This window comes from Mixophyes fleayi, chromosome 6, assembly GCF_038048845.1.
Source record: "Mixophyes fleayi isolate aMixFle1 chromosome 6, aMixFle1.hap1, whole genome shotgun sequence".
NCBI lineage: Eukaryota > Metazoa > Chordata > Amphibia > Anura > Limnodynastidae > Mixophyes > Mixophyes fleayi.
In genome coordinates this window covers 210,402,668-210,422,503 of record NC_134407.1, presented here as the reverse complement: position 1 = coordinate 210,422,503, position 19,836 = coordinate 210,402,668, and the positions used below count along the sequence as shown (strand labels likewise).

At 43.9% G+C, this 19,836-nt stretch overlaps 4 protein-coding genes across 5 annotated transcripts in view; 2 read left to right on the top strand and 2 right to left on the bottom strand.

The window, feature by feature from the left end:
* The first annotated feature begins 56 nt into the window (after nucleotides 1–56).
* On the top strand, nucleotides 57–467 carry LOC142095443 (histone H3). Its single transcript, XM_075178389.1, has one exon. The coding sequence runs from the start codon at nucleotides 57–59 to the stop codon at nucleotides 465–467; it is 411 nt and encodes a 136-aa protein (XP_075034490.1).
* Nucleotides 468–1,154: 687 nt separating this feature from the next.
* LOC142159987 (histone H2A type 1-like) overlaps nucleotides 1,155–19,836 on the bottom strand; it is a 154,255-nt gene continuing 135,573 nt past the window's right edge. The window contains exon 2 of the mRNA XM_075214902.1: nucleotides 1,155–2,064. Within this exon, the coding sequence (XP_075071003.1) occupies nucleotides 1,666–2,058 (393 nt within the window). The 5' untranslated portion in view covers nucleotides 2,059–2,064 and the 3' untranslated portion in view covers nucleotides 1,155–1,665. The remainder of the gene's footprint in view (nucleotides 2,065–19,836) is intronic.
* Nucleotides 2,207–2,902, top strand: LOC142160004 (histone H2B 1.1). The gene has a single exon (XM_075214921.1). The coding sequence runs from the start codon at nucleotides 2,364–2,366 to the stop codon at nucleotides 2,742–2,744; it is 381 nt and encodes a 126-aa protein (XP_075071022.1). The 5' UTR covers nucleotides 2,207–2,363; the 3' UTR covers nucleotides 2,745–2,902.
* LOC142159968 (uncharacterized) lies at nucleotides 6,022–12,525 on the bottom strand. 2 transcript variants are annotated; one of them, XM_075214880.1, is made up of 6 exons: nucleotides 12,395–12,525; nucleotides 11,689–11,923; nucleotides 10,230–10,525; nucleotides 9,236–9,330; nucleotides 7,338–7,452; nucleotides 6,022–6,712 (listed from the first exon to the last, which is right to left on the bottom strand). In XM_075214880.1, the coding sequence occupies exons 3-6, from the start codon at nucleotides 10,312–10,314 to the stop codon at nucleotides 6,258–6,260; spliced, it is 750 nt and encodes a 249-aa protein (XP_075070981.1). In that variant the 5' UTR covers nucleotides 10,315–10,525; nucleotides 11,689–11,923; nucleotides 12,395–12,525; the 3' UTR covers nucleotides 6,022–6,257. The 2 variants fall into 2 exon arrangements, with proteins under 2 accessions (XP_075070981.1, XP_075070980.1); XM_075214879.1 differs by lacking the exon at nucleotides 11,689–11,923 and having other exon boundaries at nucleotides 12,414–12,525.

Sequence of the window (19,836 nt, the reverse complement as noted above, 5' to 3'; positions counted from 1 at the left end):
TAAGTCCGATTTCGGCATCAATTCCCTATTCTTCTATAGACAGCTTATTTGTAGAGATGGCGAGAACCAAGCAGACAGCGCGTAAATCTACCGGCGGGAAGGCTCCCCGCAAGCAGCTCGCCACCAAAGCTGCCCGGAAGAGCGCTCCAGCTACCGGCGGTGTGAAGAAGCCTCACCGTTACCGGCCCGGAACCGTCGCTCTGAGGGAGATCCGCCGCTACCAGAAGTCCACCGAGCTGCTGATCCGCAAGCTGCCCTTCCAGCGCCTGGTCCGAGAGATCGCCCAGGACTTCAAGACCGACCTGCGCTTCCAGAGCTCGGCCGTCATGGCCCTGCAAGAGGCCAGCGAGGCTTATCTGGTGGGGCTCTTCGAGGACACCAACCTGTGCGCCATCCATGCCAAGAGGGTGACCATCATGCCCAAAGACATCCAGCTGGCCCGCAGGATCCGGGGGGAGAGGGCTTAAGTCTGTTACCATCATAAACACAACGGCTCTTTTAAGAGCCACCAACATTCTCTTTTAAAAAGAGCTGTAATGTGATCTCGTATCCACACTTATGGTCATCATTAGATGAGCCCACAACTACTTGTTACAAAGCAGACTAAGCCTCGATGTTCTCAGGTTATTTCCAGGCTCACACTAGCCCTTGATTCCGGACAGCTCGTGTCTATAGTTTTTCCCTAGACGGTGAAGTGTTTAACCGAGCAGATGACCGGGGGGGAAGCGAATCCTCGCTCTGCTCAACGGAAGGTGTTTATCTCGGTACTTTCAGATGTCTTTTGCAACTGACCCAGGGGTTTAACTGGTCTAAGAAAGGCGGGCGGGCTTACTATGATAATAATGGGTTTGAGTAGTAGGACAATATCACGGCAGTATTACTACTGTGTTACACAGCGGGAGGGGGCAGACGGGGAATAAGTCCTGTAATAAGTAGTTGGGTCTCCATTGGATGAAGAGGGTTTCTGCCTCCCGCTGATTGGCTGAGCGCACAGCCGTTAGTGATTTTAAAACTCCCGCCCAATAACCGGCAGTTGTACAGTTTATGACTTAATCCTCCATCTCCATGTGCGGCGCCTCATCCTTCAGTTACACCGGGTCCTACACTCCGCTGCTTAGGGAAATATCTTTAAACAAAATCCGTTACTGGGAAGCATTGAGATGAGTTCAGAGCTATTACCGGTGCCGAGCAGAGAACGAGCGACAGCATCGCTGCTTCCCCCGCTATACACTTATATGTGACGTGGGTAATGGCGGGAGCGGACTCCTGAGGGAATGTGAGATACCAGAATACAAGTAGCCGTTAATGGACATCCAGCGGGTCCGCAGTATCCGAGGCGAGAGGTAACATCCATAACATACAAAACACAAGGGCACTTTAGTGGTCACCAACATTATCTTTCATAAGAGTTATTAGATATGAGATCCGGGCTGTGGTAGAGAACTTCCAGACTCCCAGTAGCTCTCTGGGGTGTGGACAACTGGTGCCTATAGATTTGCCCGGGGCTCTGGGGGAAAGAAATCAGCGGATACACAAAGGGTTTACGAAACAGCTGATGACTTAGGACAATAACACTACTGTAGTAACAGTGTATGAGGCTCTTCAGGGACAATGTGGGGGCTCTTAAAAGAGCCTTTGTGTTTGGGGAGATTCTCAGGCTGCAGCTCACTTGCTCTTAGCCGCCTTGTGGCTCTCGGTCTTCTTGGGCAGCAGCACGGCCTGGATGTTGGGCAGGACGCCTCCCTGGGCGATCGTCACCCCACCCAGCAGCTTGTTCAGCTCCTCGTCGTTGCGCACTGCCAGCTGGAGGTGGCGGGGGATGATGCGGGTCTTCTTGTTGTCGCGGGCGGCGTTCCCGGCCAGCTCCAGAATCTCAGCCGTCAGATACTCCAGCACCGCGGCCAGATACACCGGGGCTCCGGCTCCCACACGCTGCGCGTAGTTCCCCTTCCTGAGGAGCCGATGTACACGGCCGACCGGGAACTGGAGTCCAGCCCGGGATGAGCGGGTCTTGGCCTTAGCCCGAGTCTTACCGCCCTGTTTACCGCGTCCTGACATTCTCACCTCTAGTTATCACAAAGAATAAAAGTTAGACTCTCCGCCCCTCAGTCTTGTATTCATACCCTGTAGGGACAGACTCCAGTATAAGTTATTGGTCCACTTTCAGACCAGCCAATGCCGTTCATGTTCAGACATTCACCAATCGGTTTTCTGCGGTGGGAGCATGACGTCACTACACATCACATGACACAACTCTCCAATAGCGCACAGAGCAGGTTGTAAGACTCATTTACATGGGCTGCCTATAAATAGAGCGGTTGTGGGTGTTGTGCTTATTAGATTCTGCGTAGTCTACACTGAAAATGCCTGAACCAGCTAAGTCTGCACCAGCGGCCAAAAAGGGCTCCAAGAAAGCCGTGACCAAGACCCAGAAGAAAGATGGGAAGAAGCGTAGAAAGAGCAGGAAGGAGAGTTACGCCATCTACGTGTACAAGGTGCTCAAGCAGGTCCACCCCGATACCGGCATCTCCTCCAAGGCCATGGGCATCATGAACTCCTTTGTGAATGACATCTTTGAGCGCATCGCAGGGGAAGCCTCCCGCCTGGCTCACTACAACAAGCGCTCCACCATCACCTCCAGGGAGATCCAGACCGCCGTGCGCCTCCTGTTACCGGGAGAGCTGGCCAAGCACGCCGTGTCCGAGGGCACCAAGGCCGTCACCAAGTACACCAGCGCCAAGTAATCTGCTCCTGTCCTGAGATAACACAAAGGCTCTTCTAAGAGCCACCCACATTCTCCTTAATCGAGCTGTAATTATTGTGGTTTCTCTGCTCGTAAACTGGACCCATAACCGATATCTTAGACTATTCTGTACACTAAATAAATAATTTAAAAAGCTAACGAGACTTTATATGACGTTACTAGGGCTCATATATATATTGTTTCGGTCTGAAAAGCGGATGTGAGCACTGAATTTAGACTAAAATATAATTTCCGAACTTTTAATAACAATAAATCGGTCTTATGTGCTGGTGAAAATACACTAAAAAAGCTACAGTTAAGAAAACACTATTAAAATGAGCAATAGACCACTAGTATCACGTGGGGTTATGTTTAGGGTTTGAACAGGAAGAAACATTGTGGATTTTTGGCTCTCGTATATGGAACACACCACTCATCTATGCAGCAACAGTGACATCATGTGGTCACTATGGGAAATGTTTATTTTAGACTCTTCACGAGTCTATACAGAAAAAAAATATGGAAGCGCCATGTCAAACACTTTGTAATTGAATTTATTTTTACCATTCCACTGTAAATATTTTGCACTTGTTATTATGCACAATGATTATGGCTATAAACAACCCCAGGATACATAAAAATATAAATAAAAACATACAGTAAATAGATACATGAAATAACCTTAAATAACAGAAAACTTCTCATTCATGGGTAATCAATAAAAAAAACACTGAAATATATATATATATATATAAGTTAACCCGTGCATGAGTATCATGCATTCTAGTCAAATCAAGATACTTAAGGTCTTAAAAAGGTTCTTGTCATGCATTTGGGCCTAGCCCAGGCCTCCTCAGGGGAAGATCGTTACTTCCCGACGCAAGCGCCCTTTTTAATGTGTGTTCATGAGGTAAAATTACCTCACGAAAATGAGTTTGAGCCCTACCAAATTTCAGCCCTTTTTGATTTTTTTTTCCCACACACACTAAGAATTTAGTAGGTCAGTGTATAACTCTGCCCAGCAGGTGGCGCTGCAACTTGGTTTTTTTCACACACACAGACGCCACTAAGCATTTATATATAATATATATATATATATATATATATATATATATATATATATATATATATATATATATATATATATATATATATATATATATATATATATATATATATATATATATATATATATATATATATATATATATATATATATATATATATATATATACACACTAGGCAGCACAGTGGTCTAGTGGTTAGCACGTCTGCCTCACATTACTGGGGTCATGAGTTCGATTCCCGACCATGGCCTTATCTGTGTGGAGTTTGTATGTTCTCCCTGTGTTCGCGTGGGTTTCCTCCGGGTGCTCCGGTTTCCCCCCATACTCCAAAAACATACTAGTAGGTTAATTGGCTGCTATCAAAATTGATCCTAGTCTCTCCCTCTCTGTGTGAGTGTGTCTATAGTAGGGAATTTAGATTGTAAGCTCCAATGGGGCAGGGACTGATGTGAATGAGTTCTCTGTACAGCGCTGCAAAATTGGTGGCGCTATATAAATAAATGATGATATATATATCATTGCCAGAGCAATTGCATCTCCTATGTTTAATGTGTAAACATATATAAAGTTTAGATGACTTGTAAATTGAAGAACAATATCGATCTGTAGAGGACAATTGAATATGCCCCTTAGAATCAAAATACATCCAGGGATAAACACAGTAGGGTCAAAATATTATAAAGTTACGTTTAGGGTTTGATCTCAACAAGAAACATTCTGGATTTTTGGCTCTCGCATATGGAACACACTACTCATCTATGCAGCAACAGTGACATCATGTGGTCACTGTGGGAAATGTTCATTCATTTATTTTAGAATCTTCACAAGTCTAATCCTGATTATTCCACAGTAAGAATAAATACTCAAATTAACAAATACATATACTGGTCTACAAAATAAGCAATGTAAATATTCTCAATGTTATTTCTGAATTTTGTAGTAGCTGAGTGTTTTGCTTCTATACAGAACGTGGAAGCACATGACCATATATAGTTTAAGTTCAAACGGACTCTTGTTTGTCGGGATCAATGCCAGAGATACCTTCTCTAGGTATTCTTAGACTGCATCATATATATATATATATATATATATATATATATATAATTTTATTTTAAATTTGTGCTGTCAAAACAGCTCTGACCCATAGACCATGGACGTCTGAAGCTGCAGTGCTTCATTAAATAGAAAAAAAAAAGATACTTTATTATCGTTGTCTACACCCTTGAGTCATGAGAATTTCCTACTTTTTTAAGGTGTGTGACTATGGTCTGAGCACCTTATTGTGTTCTATAGTCATCTCCTGCGTGTTCGTGTGTACTCAGGTTATCAGCCAATCAGATCATGGAAATGTTTACAGCACTTCAGCAATTGTGATCTTGGGGCAGGTAGTGACCTGTGTGAATAAATTAGTGAGGACAGGGCTGTACGTGACAAGGGGAAGAATAATGATTTGCGATGGGGTATAGCGGCAAGAGTCTGAGAAATAATGGAAAGAGCACAGTATAGTAAAGTCAGGATCCATTCAACTCTGATGCAGAAACATTTTGGTGTCAATTGCAACCCTCTATAAAGAAGAGTTCCAGCTAGTAAGACTTTCCTCTAGTCTTCAAACCTTCAAGCGTTCTCTGAAAACCCACCTCTTCAGGCAAGGTTATGATATTCCTCAACCACCATCTTAATCTCCCTAGTTTACCCTATTACCATCCTCTACACAACAACCCTCTGACCAACATTCCTACACACACAGCCCACTCAATACTTTTACCTTTGCAGTCTAGCTGGTCCATTGTGCAATATGATGTAGCACATGCCCTTGTGTTTCAAACTCCCATTATCCCATAGATTGTAAGCTTGCGAGCAGGGTTCTCTTACCTCTCTGTCTGTATGTATTACCCAGTATTGTTTTAATATAATAATGTTTGTTCCCAATTGTAAAGCGCTACGGAATTTGCTGGCGCTATATAAATAAATGTTGATGATGATGATGATGATTCACATATGAACTTCCGATTCAGATAAAAAAAAAAAAAAAATATATATATATATATATATATATATATATATATATATATATATATATATACACACACACATATATACATATACATAGAAAACAACAACTACATTATGTGTATTCTATTCTAAGTAATATTTTATTGTGGAATAAAATAAAAAGTATATCCACTATTATCATAAACAATATGCAAAGTGGAGAGGAAAAAAAAAACAAGGTTTATTGTTACAAAATACGAAGTACAAGGTATGACAATCCTGAAGACAGGTTAAGGAAAAACCAGAAATCTTGGAAGTAGATGCATCGGCAACAACTTAAGCAACTGGTCACAAACTATGAAACAAATGCGTGTGGATACCATTACCACCGAGATCTGGATAGTCCTCTCGTATGAGACACATGGGCATTAATATTCAACGCAACTTCAAAATCTTTATACAGCACCGTGTGCAAGTTTTTGGTGCGCCGAGAGACTTGAGTTCTGGGTAAATCTTTTACCACATTCAGAACATGAAAAGGGCTTTTCTCCAGTGTGAAACCGGTGGTGTCGACGGAGACCTGACCTATCGCGATAGCATTTCCCACATTCAGAGCATGAAAAGGGCTTCTCTCCCGTGTGACATCTCTGATGGACCACAAGACAAGCATTTCTATAAAACGCTTTTCCACACAGCGAGCACTGGAACGGTCTATGCCACTTGTGTTTCCTCCGGTGATTAAGAAGATCGATATTGCTATCAAAATAATTAAATGCTCTCCTGTTGGTATGGCCGCCAAGGGACACAATGAACTGTACACTCTGGGTCATATCTGACTCTTGGTGGAATTCCTCCATTTTGCAGTCTGTGGAGTGATGTCTACCGGACACATTCTTCTTCAAGCAAATATCTGTTGAATAAAAACATGTAATACTGAGTACATCTGATTGTAAATAGGATCCACCCATACTTGTTTATCCCCTTTTCAAAATCTCTCTGGGGGCAATGATTTGTAGGAGAAAAACTAAAAAAAAATTAGCCTTTTTTCTTTAAATCGCAAATAAAGTACCTATTAAGCATGAACATATAACTAAGTAGTATTGCTGCATTAAAAAGGGGGTACCAAAATCAGGTTTTGAAAAAAAAAAAAAAAGAATAAAATAGGTTTGTTTTTTTTTAAGTTACCAGAATACCAATTAAACACATCTCCTACAACTTTAGTGGTGATGAAAACACATGATCCTTCCCGATACAGGAGTCTAATAGGGGCTGATGTCTCCTGATGTATGAGAAACACCAGAGAGTTTGTTACCAGACAAGAGATCTGACCAGTCTCCTCCACACACTCTCTGGTCAGATGTCTTGTCTGGTAACACACAGTGACATAATGTGAGGAGTCTAATAGGGGCTGATGTCTTCTGATTCCCCTACTGGACAGATACTTTTCCTCACTGCCTTTTAGTGACAGTGGAGGTTGTAGAATAAGAGATGTAGGAACATGTATGAATATTTTCTATACTATCACTATCACTCACCTGTGCTGATGTCTGTAGTGATTTCCTCCTCCACGCACCACTGATCTGTAATAAATGTCTCTTCACCATCAAACTGTGATATAACCTCAACTTTCACCTCTCTCAGCTCTTCACCCTAAATGACACACAACATAATAAGAGGTTTTATTTAATAAAATGATCTATTATATGTCATAATTGTCTTCCAATGCACAAGCGATGTTAATATATGTAAATAATCTCTCTATGAACAGAGAGTTCTGGTGTCAATACCTCAGTGCTTATTAGTAAAATATATTATAAGGAATAAAGCAGACTTTCAGCTTTAATTTGAGGGTATTTACATCCAAATCAGGTGACCAGTGTAGGAATTACAACGGTTTCTATATGTGCCTCACATTTTTTAAGGGACCAAAAGTAATGGGACAAACTAAACAATCCTACATCAAACTTTCACTTTTTAATACTTTGTGTTCCAGACTTCAGGCTGTAATTGACTGCAAAGGATTTGCAACATAGACATCACCAGACGCTGGGTTTCATCCCTGGTGATGCTCTGCCAGGCATCTACTGCAAATGTCTTCAGTTCCTGCTTGTTCTTGGGGCATTTTCCCCTCAGTTTTGTCTTCATCAAGTGAAATGTATGCTCAATCGGATTCAGGTCAGGTGATTGACTTGGCCATTGCATAACATTCCACTTGTTAGCCTTAAAAAACTCTTTGGTTGCTTTTGCAGTATGCTTCGGGTCATTGTCCATCTGCACTGTGAATGAGTTTTGATGAGTTTTGAAGCATTTGACTGAATTTGAGCAGATAATATTGTCAGCAGTCACATCATCAATAAATACAAGGGAACCCGTTCCATTGGCAGCCATACATGCCCACGCCATGACACTACCACCACCATGCTTCACTGATGAGGTGGTATGTTTTGGATCATGAGCAGTTCCTTTCCTTCTCCATACTCTTCTCTTCCCATCTCTCTGGTACAAGTTGATCTTTGTCTCATCTGTCCATAGGATGTTGTTCCAGAACTGTAATGGCTTTTTTAGATGTTGTTTGTCAAACTCTAATCCGGTCTTCCTGTTTTTGTGGCTCACCAATGGTTTACATCTTGTGATGAACCCTCTATATTCACTCTTGTGCAGTCTTCTCTTGATTGTTGACTTTGACACATATACACCTACCTCCTGGAGAGTGTTCTTGATTTGGCCAACTGTTGTGAAGGGGTTTTTCTTCACCAGGGAAAAAATTCTTCTGTCATCCACCACAGTTGTCTTCTGTGGTTTTCCGGGTCTTTTGGTGTTGCTGAGCTCTCCGGTGCGTTCTTTCTTTTTAAGAATGTTCCAAACAGTTGATTTGGCCACACCTAATGTTTTTGCTATCTCTCTGATGGTTTGTTTTGATTTTTTAGCCTAATGATGGCTTGCTTCACTGATAGTGACAGCTCTTTGGATCTCATATTGAGAGTCGACAGCAACAGATTCCGAATGCAAATGTCACACCTAGAATCAACTCCAGACCTTTTACCTGCTTAATTGATCAAATAACGAGGGAATAGCCCACCCATGTCCATGAAATAGCTTTTGAGTCAATTGTCCCATTACTTTTGGTCCCTTAAAAAGTGGGAGGCAACATATAGAAACCGTTGTAATTCCTACACCGTTCACCTGATTTGGATGTAAATTCCCTCAAATTAAAGCTGAAAGTCTGCAGTTAAAGCACATCATGTTAGTTTCATTTCAAATCCATTGTGGTGGTGTATAGAGCGCAAAATATGAGAATTGTGTCGATGTCCCAATATTTATGGATTTGACTGTATATAAAAGCAGTCAGTCAGCCTTTCAAACTGTCAGAGAACTCGTCAGTGACTTCTATAATTTATAGTAGGGAGCACATTACACCACATATCCCATTTACCTGACAGTCCTTTGGGAGACAATGATCTTCCTCTGCACCATCCTCTGAATAAAGATCACCGGATGTGTCTGGAGTATTTCTGTTACTGGATCCATCTGTAGGTAACACACAGTGACCATATTGGTTATATACAGGTTTATCCCTTCAGCAGCTTTTGCTCCAAGGGGAGCGGTCTCAGCACAGGTTAGTTCCTGCTGGCCAGCTCCTTTAGTTCTGGGTTAGTCCTAATAATCTAGCCCAGAACCTATAAGGCTCTTGTGCACATAGTTAATAAAGGGAGGTAGACTCCAACTCTAACAGATTTGCTGCATTACCCATCCATGTAATTTCCAGAGTGCTCTTTTCAAACTAGGTATATAGGGGATCATTTAGCGGTAGACAAATTTACGCTCTAAACTCACAAGTCTATTAAATCGGAAGCATCACAAGAGGTGCCCATCTCAAAGACAGTAATATTTGCGGCAGATAAACATCAGGGGTAACAAGTGTGTATATTTATCACCCACAATAGTGCAGTGATATGGCCTGACAGTGGTAGTAGTAATTGCTCTGAGAAGAAACAGAGTGCTTGTGGCTGTGGGTGATAGGGGCTGTAGGAGGCAGGGAGTAACTGAAGAAAAGAAGATTATGTTCAGAGAGAAAAGTTATGGTGACTTTATGTATCATTGAAGCATAACATACTATTCATTTTAGGTAAGGGATAAAAATAACAGAAAAAAAAAAATACATATGCAAGGGTTTTCATAAACATGTATTACGTGATGAATTCCTTTGATCGATCATAATTTCAAATATCCATATAGCTTGAATTTTGTTTGACCCGTACAGTTTTTTCTGGTATGGGGGAATTTTACTTTTTTAGTCTAAAGCTTAGATGGGTAATAAGAATAATAGGTTCATTATGCCTCTGCCAATAGCAGAGCAACCCCGAGTAATGTCAGTCATTGATTACATTATCATATATCTAGAATACTAAAATAAAGTCTCTTCTTACCCAGAGACCTCGTGGCCTGACAATCTTCCATCATGCCGTCCTTCTGGAGATTCTTGTGTCGTTCTACATTCTCCCACTTCTCCATGGAGAAATAGACAGTGACATCCTGACACCTTATAGGAACCTGACACACACAATGATACAGTCATCACCCAGACACATCCCCTGGTGTTACTGTATAATGTCCCATTCCCAGCAGTCACCTCTCCAGTCAGCAGCTGAATGATCTTGTTGGTGAGTTCTAGAATCCTCTGGTCATTGGTACTCTCATGTATCAGTGAGGGAGTTGTCAGGATCTAGTAGATAAAACAGAGGCATCAGACAAGAACATCAGTAACAGCAGTGGGTAAATTTTGCAATTTTGAAGGAGAAACGAAAGGCAAATAATGGAAGCATTGCAGAAGGAGGATGATAGTGTAACACAATGCCTCACTTCTGTTTGCACTAATAGTTGTTTAATGAATTATGTACATCACAATACAATCCCAAACTTAAATAAACACATGCAGTCAGATTTGACAGTGCAATGTTACACAGATTATTATATGATCGTCCACCACAAAGTCAAACTTTGCATATGTTTCAACCACTAAATCTGGAAGCCCATTAGGAGCAGCAATTGGCACCCTGGAGGCTTGGCGCTACCAGCAGGAGTCAGTACAGCTGCTGGATCCTGCTGCCGCCGTTGCCCTTGTTGTGCTATAAACAACATTTTCCGTGGGACCAATGCGCTCAACATCACCCTCATCTTTGGCTCTAACCTAAACTTTTGTCCCGAGTACCAGATAGTGGCTGTCAAATAAATAAATCACATATCAAAAATAAATAAAAAAAAAAGGTCTTGTTTTCTTTGTCCCCGACTGGCAGAAGAAAAAGAAACGGCAAGTGTGTGTGTGTGTGTGTGTGTGTGTGTGTTTGTGTACAATGGGTTCGACCAACAACTCTCTTGGACTGGTGTGGCAATGGCATCTTGACTTTGGCAGTTGGCACTGCAGGGACTAGTGGTTGTTGGCACTAGCTGTTCTGCCCTCCTAGACTGGTCCACTCTCCACAATCTGCTGGTACAGAATGGTTTCAACACAGTAGAGCAAACAGTGAACAACAACCGAGCACAACAATCTGCACTTTTCATCTCTGTGCCTTGGATACTGTAATGTGCTGAATATACGCCTTTGTTTATTCGCTTTAGTGCTTCACTAAAGAGCCTCACTCTATCCTTCAAAACCTGCTTGTGGAAGACCAACAATCTCCCATGGACTGATCTTACTGCCTACGGTGAGGGGACTGCAGGCTGATCCCATCGCCATGGAAGATCCCCCTAAGGTAGGGTCAGTGCTGTGTATATCCACAGACTGGTCACGGGGTGGTCGGGCAGAACCCATCAATGAAGGAGATAGACAAATCGTATTGCCAACAGTGAGGAGACTCCAGGCCAGCTGATCTATAGACCCAAACCAACCCCCTTCCCAGGATTAACGGCAGTACAGTTGCACTGATAGGGTTCCATTGGAGGCTTCTTTGAGCTGGGCCTGCTGGATGACTTCCTAAAGCCTGGGCCATGACAACCCAAGATTGCAGAGCTGCAACTCAGGCACCAAGAGGTACAAAGGAAGCCTGGAGACTCTCCACTCCATCTCCAGGGATTCTGCGGACTCCGAGCGGTAATGGCAGTGGTTATATCTGGTACCTTCCCCCTGAAGTGGGCATCCACACGCCTGGGCCCTCCCCCCCCCCCTGAAGTGGGCACCCGCCGCTATATAAATAAATGTTAATAATAATAATATTATTATTATTATTATTATTATTGAAACATAGAGGCTATTCAAGAGTGTAATACTGGGTAGAAGTCCAAAAGTGGACATCACCTTTAAGAAAGCACCTCATATATAAATGGCACAGCTCTATTATATGATATAAATACAAGCAGTGGTACATTTATGCTTTGTAGATCTCCTGCTCGAGGTAACAATCTGCCCAACTTTAACCAGTCAGAATAGAAAGCAGAGGGCATTATTTTGCGTTATCTAGACTGTGAGTTATATAAATAAGCCTTTAATGATGCCCATAGTGCTGGAATAAGATAGGACTACAATAATAAAAAGTGCGACAATTACAAGGTGGTAGAGACATTTGGGAGGATAAAATAAGAGATATGACCAGTATACACCATGGGAATACACTCACCAGTGATAGTATATCTCCAATGGGCCACAGGAACACAGGAGCCCACCCTCAGTTCTCTTCCTCTTCCTGAACCTAGTACGTCCCGTTCTGCTTCCGTATCACTATGGTAGGGGTGAGGCCTGGAGCTCTGCCCACATTAATCATGGCCTCCAATCACAGTTCCTGCAGTGACACCGCCCTTTCGTTTCTATGACAACGGTTATACGCTGCGCAGGCGCAGACTACATTGGGCGGCCATGCGGCATCTCCGGGCATGCGTCATAGAAAATTCTTGATAGCTGACCTCTGACCATGGAGGAGTCTGAAGGGAGGAGCGCATAGCTTTACACTGAACTGTAATCCTCCTGTATTCTGTAGGGACTAAAGAGTATAAAAGGATTACAGTTCAGCAAAAACAGTGGTCCATGTCATTTTGGAGAGGGCGGTGTTTATGTGGGATGATGCCCAGAGGGATGATGCCCAGAGCTGGGGACAGGGGGATGTGGGATGATGTGCAGAGCTGGGGACAGGGGATGTGGGATGATGCCCAGAGCTGGGGACAGGGAATGTGGGATGATGCGCAGAGCTGGGGACAGGGGGATGTGGGATGATGTGCAGAGCTGGGGACAGGGGATGTGGGATGATGTGCAGAGCTGGGGACAGGGGATGTGGGATGATGCCCAGAGCTGGGGACAGGGGATGTGGGATGTTCTGCAGAGCTGGAGACAGGGGATGTGGGATGATGCGCAGAGTTGGGGACAGGGGATGTGGGATGATGTGCAGAGCTGGGGACAGGGGATGTGGGATGATGCGCAGAGCTGGGGACAGGGGATGTGGGATGATGCCCAGAGCTGGGGACAGGGGATGTGGGATGATGCCCAGAGCTGGGGACAGGGGATGTGGGATGTTCTGCAGAGCTGGAGACAGGGGATGTGGGATGATGCGCAGAGTTGGGGACAGGGGATGTGGGATGATGTGCAGAGCTGGGGACAGGGGATGTGGGATGATGCCCAGAGCTGGGGACAGGGGATGTGGGATGATGCCCAGAGCTGGGGACAGGGGATGTGGGATGATCTGCAGAGCTGGAGACAGGGGATGTGGGATGATGCGCAGAGTTGGGGACAGGGGATGTGGGATGATGTGCAGAGCTGGGGACAGGGGATGTGGGATGATGCCCAGAGCTGGGGACAGGGGATGTGGGATGATGCCCAGAGCTGGGGACAGGGGATGTGGGATGATGTGCAGAGCTGGGGACAGGGGATGTGGGATGATGCCCAGAGCTGGGGACAGGGGATGTGGGATGATGCCCAGAGCTGGGGACAGGGGATGTGGGATGATCTGCAGAGCTGGAGACAGGGGATGTGGGATGATGTGCAGAGCTGGGGACAGGGAGATGTGGGATGATGCGCAGAGCTGGGGACAGGGGATGTAGGATGATGTGCAGAGCTGGGGACAGGGGATGTAGGATGATGTGCAGAGCTGGGGACAGGGGATGTGTGATGATGCCCAGAGCTGGGGATGTGGGATGATGTGTAGAGTTGGGGACAGGGGATGTGGGATGATGCACAGAGCTGAGGACAGGGAATGTGGGATGATGCGCAGAGTTGGGGACAGGGGATGTCGGATGATGCGCAGATCTGGGGACAGGGGGATGTGGGATGATGTGTAGAGCTGGGGACAGGGGATGTGGGATGATGCACAGAGCTGGGGACAGGGGGATGTGGGATGATGTGCAGATCTGGGGACAGGGGATGTGGGATGTTGTGCAGATCTGGGGACAGGGGGATGTGGGATGATGTGCAGATCTGGGGACAGGGGGATGTGGGATGATGCACAGAGCTGGGGACAGGGAATGTGGGATGATGTGCAGAGCTGGGGACAGGGGATGTGGGATGATGTGCAGAGCTGGGGACAGGAGATGTGGGATGATGCGCAGAGCTGGGGACATGGGATGTGGGATGATGGGCAGAGTTGGGGACAGGGGATGTGGGATGATGCGCAGATCTGGGGACAGGGGGATGTGGGATGATGTGTAGAGCTGGGGACAGGGGATGTGGGTCGGATGATGAGCAGATCTGTGGACAGGGGGATGTGGGATGATGCACAGAGCTGGGGACGGGGATGTGGGGTGATGTGCAGATCTGGGGACGGGGATGTGGGATGATGCACAGAGCTGGGGACAGGGAATGTGGGATGATGCGCAGAGCTGGGGACAGGGGATGTGGGATGATGTGCAGAGCTGGGGACAGGAGATGTGGGATGATGCGCAGAGCTGAGGACAGGGAGATGTGGGATGATGAGCAGAGCTGAGGACAGGGGGATGTGGGATGATGCGCAGAGCTGGGGACAGGGGATGTGGGATGATGCGCAGATCTGGGGACAGGGGGATGTGAGATGATGTGTAGAGCTAGGGACAGGGGATGTGGGATGATGAGCAGATCTGTGGACAGGGGGATGTGGGATGATGCACAGAGCTGGGGACAGGGGATGTGGGATGATGTGCAGAGCTGGGGACAGGGGATGTGGGATGATGTGCAGATCTGGGGACAGGGGATGTGGGATGATGTGCAGATCTGGGGACAGGGGGATGTGGGATGATGTGCAGATCTGGGGACAGGAGATGTGGGATGATGAGCAGAGCTGGGGACAGGGGATGTGGAATGATGCACAGAGCTGAGGACAGGGGGATGTGGGATGATGGGCAGAGCTGGGGACAGGGGATGTGGGATTATGCACAGAGCTGGGGACAGGGGATGTGGGATGATGCACAGAGCTGGGGACAGGGGATGTGGGATGATGCGCAGAGCTGGGGACAGGGGATGTGGGATGATGCACAAAGCTGGGGACAGGGAGATGTGGGATGATGTGCAGAGCTGGGGACAGGGGATGTGGAATGATGTGCAGAGCTGGGGACAGGGAGATGTGGGATGATGTGGTCTGCTATCAAAATTGACCCTAGTCTCTCTCTGTGTTTGTATGTTAGGGAATTTAGACTGTAAGCTCCAATGGGGCAGGGACTGATGTGAGTGAGTTCTCTGTACAGTGCTGCAGAGTTAGTAGTGCTATATAAATAGCTGATGATGTTGATAGCCTTTATAGTTTGTTATTATTGTAGAGTAACTACGCATAGAACTGGCATGAAATAAAAGAAAAGACTGGACTGCACAGAGGCCAAGTGGTTAGCACTTCTGCCTCACAGCACTGGGGTCATGAGTTCAATTCCCGACCATGGCCTTATCTGTGAGGGGTTTGTATGTTCTCCCTGTGTTTGCATGGGTTTCCTCCGGGTGCTCTGGTTTCCTCCCACACTCCAAAAACATACTAGTAGGTTAATTGGCTGCTATCAAAATTGATCCTAGTCTCTCTCTCTCTGTGTGTGTTTATGTTAGGGAAAAGCGCCGCGGAATCAGTGGTGCTATATAAATAGATGATGACTGCCGATGAACGTAGGCCACAATGAAGAACTTGTGAGAACCAGAGATCTTCTTCCTTCATTCTTGTTCTCTGGGGCCCTTGTGTAAGTGTGTGCCCGGCTGCCCACGTTAAGCAGATGCCGGCATTACGACAGAGAGCAGCTTTGTTACCACCACTTATCCTGGGGCCCCAGGGCTTGGCTATACAGAGATCAGTAATTGTAATGCATGGTTTCAGTTTATGTTGTATTGCAGTTTTACAGTGTGTTTAACTCTTTCATGAAAGTTCTGTCGCTCGGTTGGTGAATTGTGTTACAAAAACGTAATACTTATTTATTTAGATATTATCTTTCCCACACATCCACAGTACTGGGGCCAGTGATAGGCTAGAAGGAATCCAGGTAACTGCACATTCAGTGCCATTGCTGATTAACTGTGCCCAGGTCAGTGGGGGGCAAATAGACTAAGGTGCCCCAGGATCATAACACTGTTGTTCCAAGCTCAGACATATACCACCTAGAAATGGCTCTTCCTTGATGTCCCCATACTTTGGTAACAGCTGGATGCAACACATTTCTTCTTCTTTTCTGTACTGGGGATATTCTATAAGTGTTAAGTTTGCATTTATTTGTCTTTAGCATTGTCCAACTGTGTACTTCATATTCAGAACCCTGGATCACCATTTGTTTCTGCCAAATCCATCTTTTGTTATGGTAACGAGAAAAAAAAAGACGCCACAATAAAATATCACTCTTATAGTATAGATGTTTAGTAGTTTTTTATGTATTTTTACCCACAGGAAAGCACTGCACATTAAAAAAAAAAGTAATAAATTATCCCGTCCGAAGAGAAAGTATTTGTTTGCGCTTACTTTTGAAAATAGACATTTTTATAATTGTTCTTTATTAAGGACTAAAAACAACTTTAATAGAATATGGTGTAGAAATGTACAGTCCTTCCATCAATAATATTTTTACCAGCACTTTCAGATTCCTCCACATCCATATGATATCAACTGGATCTGTACTCCAGGGTACGTGTAATATGCTGCATTAGGCTCTATGGACATAGAATTTAATTCCGTTCCGCTTTTGATAGCCAACGGAAGGAAATAAGTGTTTTAGGAGAAATAGAAACATTTAAATTAACAAAGGAGGTGGAGCTAGACTGGAAGTATTTGGGACACTGAAAGTGAGGTTTCTACTCTTCCCACCAAGTAATTGTATAGTAAGGTGGATCTGCAAATCCACAATAGTAGGCAATTCCTAAAGCTGGGTACACACTACACTGTTTTCGTCCAATAAGCGGCTCAAACAGCCGACATACGACCGCTCGTTTAAAAGTCGGGTCAGTGTGTGCAGTGACACGATGGTCGAAAGTCTGCCCAAATGGACGATTGTCGCCTCATTTGGTTGGTCGTACCGTTTAATATTTTCGGTCCAATCTCGTTTCCGCTGTGTAGTGTGTATAAACTTCCGACCGATCCACAACAGTGAGTACGAAATTACAGTCATTGTTCACCACAACATGGCTGTAAAGAGTCGCTATAGGGACGTCCGCTCTTCCCTTTATCGTCCTAAACAAGGCCAGTGTGTATGCAGTCCATGGACCGAGCGATGGGACCATCGGGCGCATGTAAAATCACTCGACATAAAAAGTTGGTAGAAATTTCTGTAGTGTGTACCCAGCTTTAATGAAAAAAAAAGCACAAAACATTTAACACCCATACAAAGGTTAACAAATGTTGTGATTATTTTATTCTTCTTTTGTATAAAGCAATAAAAAAATATTTTCTGAAAATTAAAAAAATTAAAAAAAAACATTAGAAAAAACAAGCTTTAGATGCAGATGTGTTTTTCTCCATCTATTATACTATAAAACTCTGTGTTTTTCTATTAATTTTGAATTGGTGCTCATCTTGTCAAACTAGTTTTGTATTTTATTGTCACTTTTATGCTGCGAACTGATCAGTTTTGCTACGAAGCATGTTGGACTGTTATATTCATGTACCATTTTTTATCTTCACTTTATTCACCCTCATACCTTCCAACATTCTAGATTGGAAAACCATTTCTACGGGGGTCATGACATCTCCCAACAGGAATTCTGGGATTCTTTTCTTCGCCAAAGTTTTTTCTTTTTTAGGTATTGAGCAGTCGCGGGCAAAATAGATTTTTGAAAGTAATAGGTAAATGTCGCTATCATGTACCTATTAAACAGGTTAACATCTTGATTAACAATTTAATTCACACCACATGTATTTATTCCTTGTATGACACAATGTAAGCATCCATGGTGCTTAAATAATGTTCCATTTATCATCTTTATCTAAAAGCAAAGATTTTTGTACTTACTGATAACTAAAGCTTCTCAATTTTAGCAGGCACACATTACATACAGTGGAAGCGACCGTCTCCTTGGGTAGTGGTGTAAGCTTCAGGAGCATCTAGACATCTGCCATGGCGCATGACGTTTGCGGGTGTGCTCAGCAGAAGTTTCCATTGAGTGCTACAGTTGGGCACAGCGGGTGCATTCCTTGCCAAGTAGCATAGAGTTGGCACACCAGTGTGCAGCGCCAATACTTCATTTTGCTTATTTCTTAGGCTGAGGTTATTTAGATGAGATAAAGTGATGGGGAATTTTTTGTGTCATGCCTTCCTTTGGGGAAAGGCACACTGACATTTACCCTCCACAAAATACTTAAATGTTGTGCCAGCTCTGTGCAGGCAGACATTGTCCTATACATTTAATGGGATGCATTTGGCATCTGTTGCACTGTTGTGGAGACTTTACCCAAAGGTAAAAAAAAAAAATGTAAAAATTCCAAACTGCGGGTTTGAAAAAGTGTAGACGTTGCCTATAGCAACCAATCAGATTCTAGCTGTCATTTAGTAGAATGTACTAAATGAATAACTAGAATCTGATTGCTTGCTACAGGCAATATCTCCACTTTTTCAAACCCCCAGTTTAGTAAATATACCCCTAAGATGTTTTACAGTGCACTTAGTAACTTAAGTCCACCGTGTGTAGGCACCTACACTCGGTGAAGGCAGCCATTGTAAAGGCTAAACCAATATGAGATGAATGCATTCAATTCACTAGGAACAAGTCACATGACTAATGCTGCTTTGTCCCTTATGCCGTAGTGAGGACACTAGTTGTTCTTAGTGAATTGTGGTTCAGCTTATAAAAATGTGTTTAGTCCACAGCAACCCAGCTGAGGAAAATGGGTTCTAAAATGTGTCCGTTCTAAAATAGGTTATATAAGGGATTGTAGTGCAGGCACTCCCCAGCCGGAGCACCAAGAAACACAGTTGTGTGTAGAAGCCCCTGAAATACAAATACAGCAAAATAATCCCACTCGCCACTTTAAAATGGTTAAAGCGAGGGTGGGGCGAGTGGGAAATCCAATCCAAAGCCGCAATCTCTCTCCTCTCCCTCAGGATAGGCTGTAAGATTGATGGGGGAACCCCTGGAAACATGACTGCCTCAGGACCCCTAGCTTTTACGAGGTGGTAATACAGCCTTAAAGCCAGGAATCAGTATTTTGATATTGTGATTTCTGAGATAAAACGTCATCAATAAAGACAGAGTGGAATTCAAACACGGCTCTTTCGTTTAAGCTCTAAAATTTCTTATCAATATGATATTCTCAGCTATTTACACTGTTCTGTTAAATAAACATTATTCCCGCTGAAATGATTAACAGCTAACTTATATCACTGGAAATTAGTCAGTAGATATAAAAATAAATAAACTTTCAAAGAACGATCAGTTATTCACAAGATGATTTGTGCAATGTGGCATAATTTTTGTCATGCCCAATTTTGTCAAGCGAGATCCAAAACAGACTTTTATAATGGCAAAACATCTGCTAATTGTTTGTGAATTGTTAAAACACATAAAAAAAGCCTAATCCCGCTTTTTTGTGAATTTAGTAGGAACATTGGATCAATTTCTCTGAAGTAAAGAAAATGGCAAAACAAATGCACTATTTTCTGCTTCCAAAGGGGATCTGAAGTAAAAGAAAT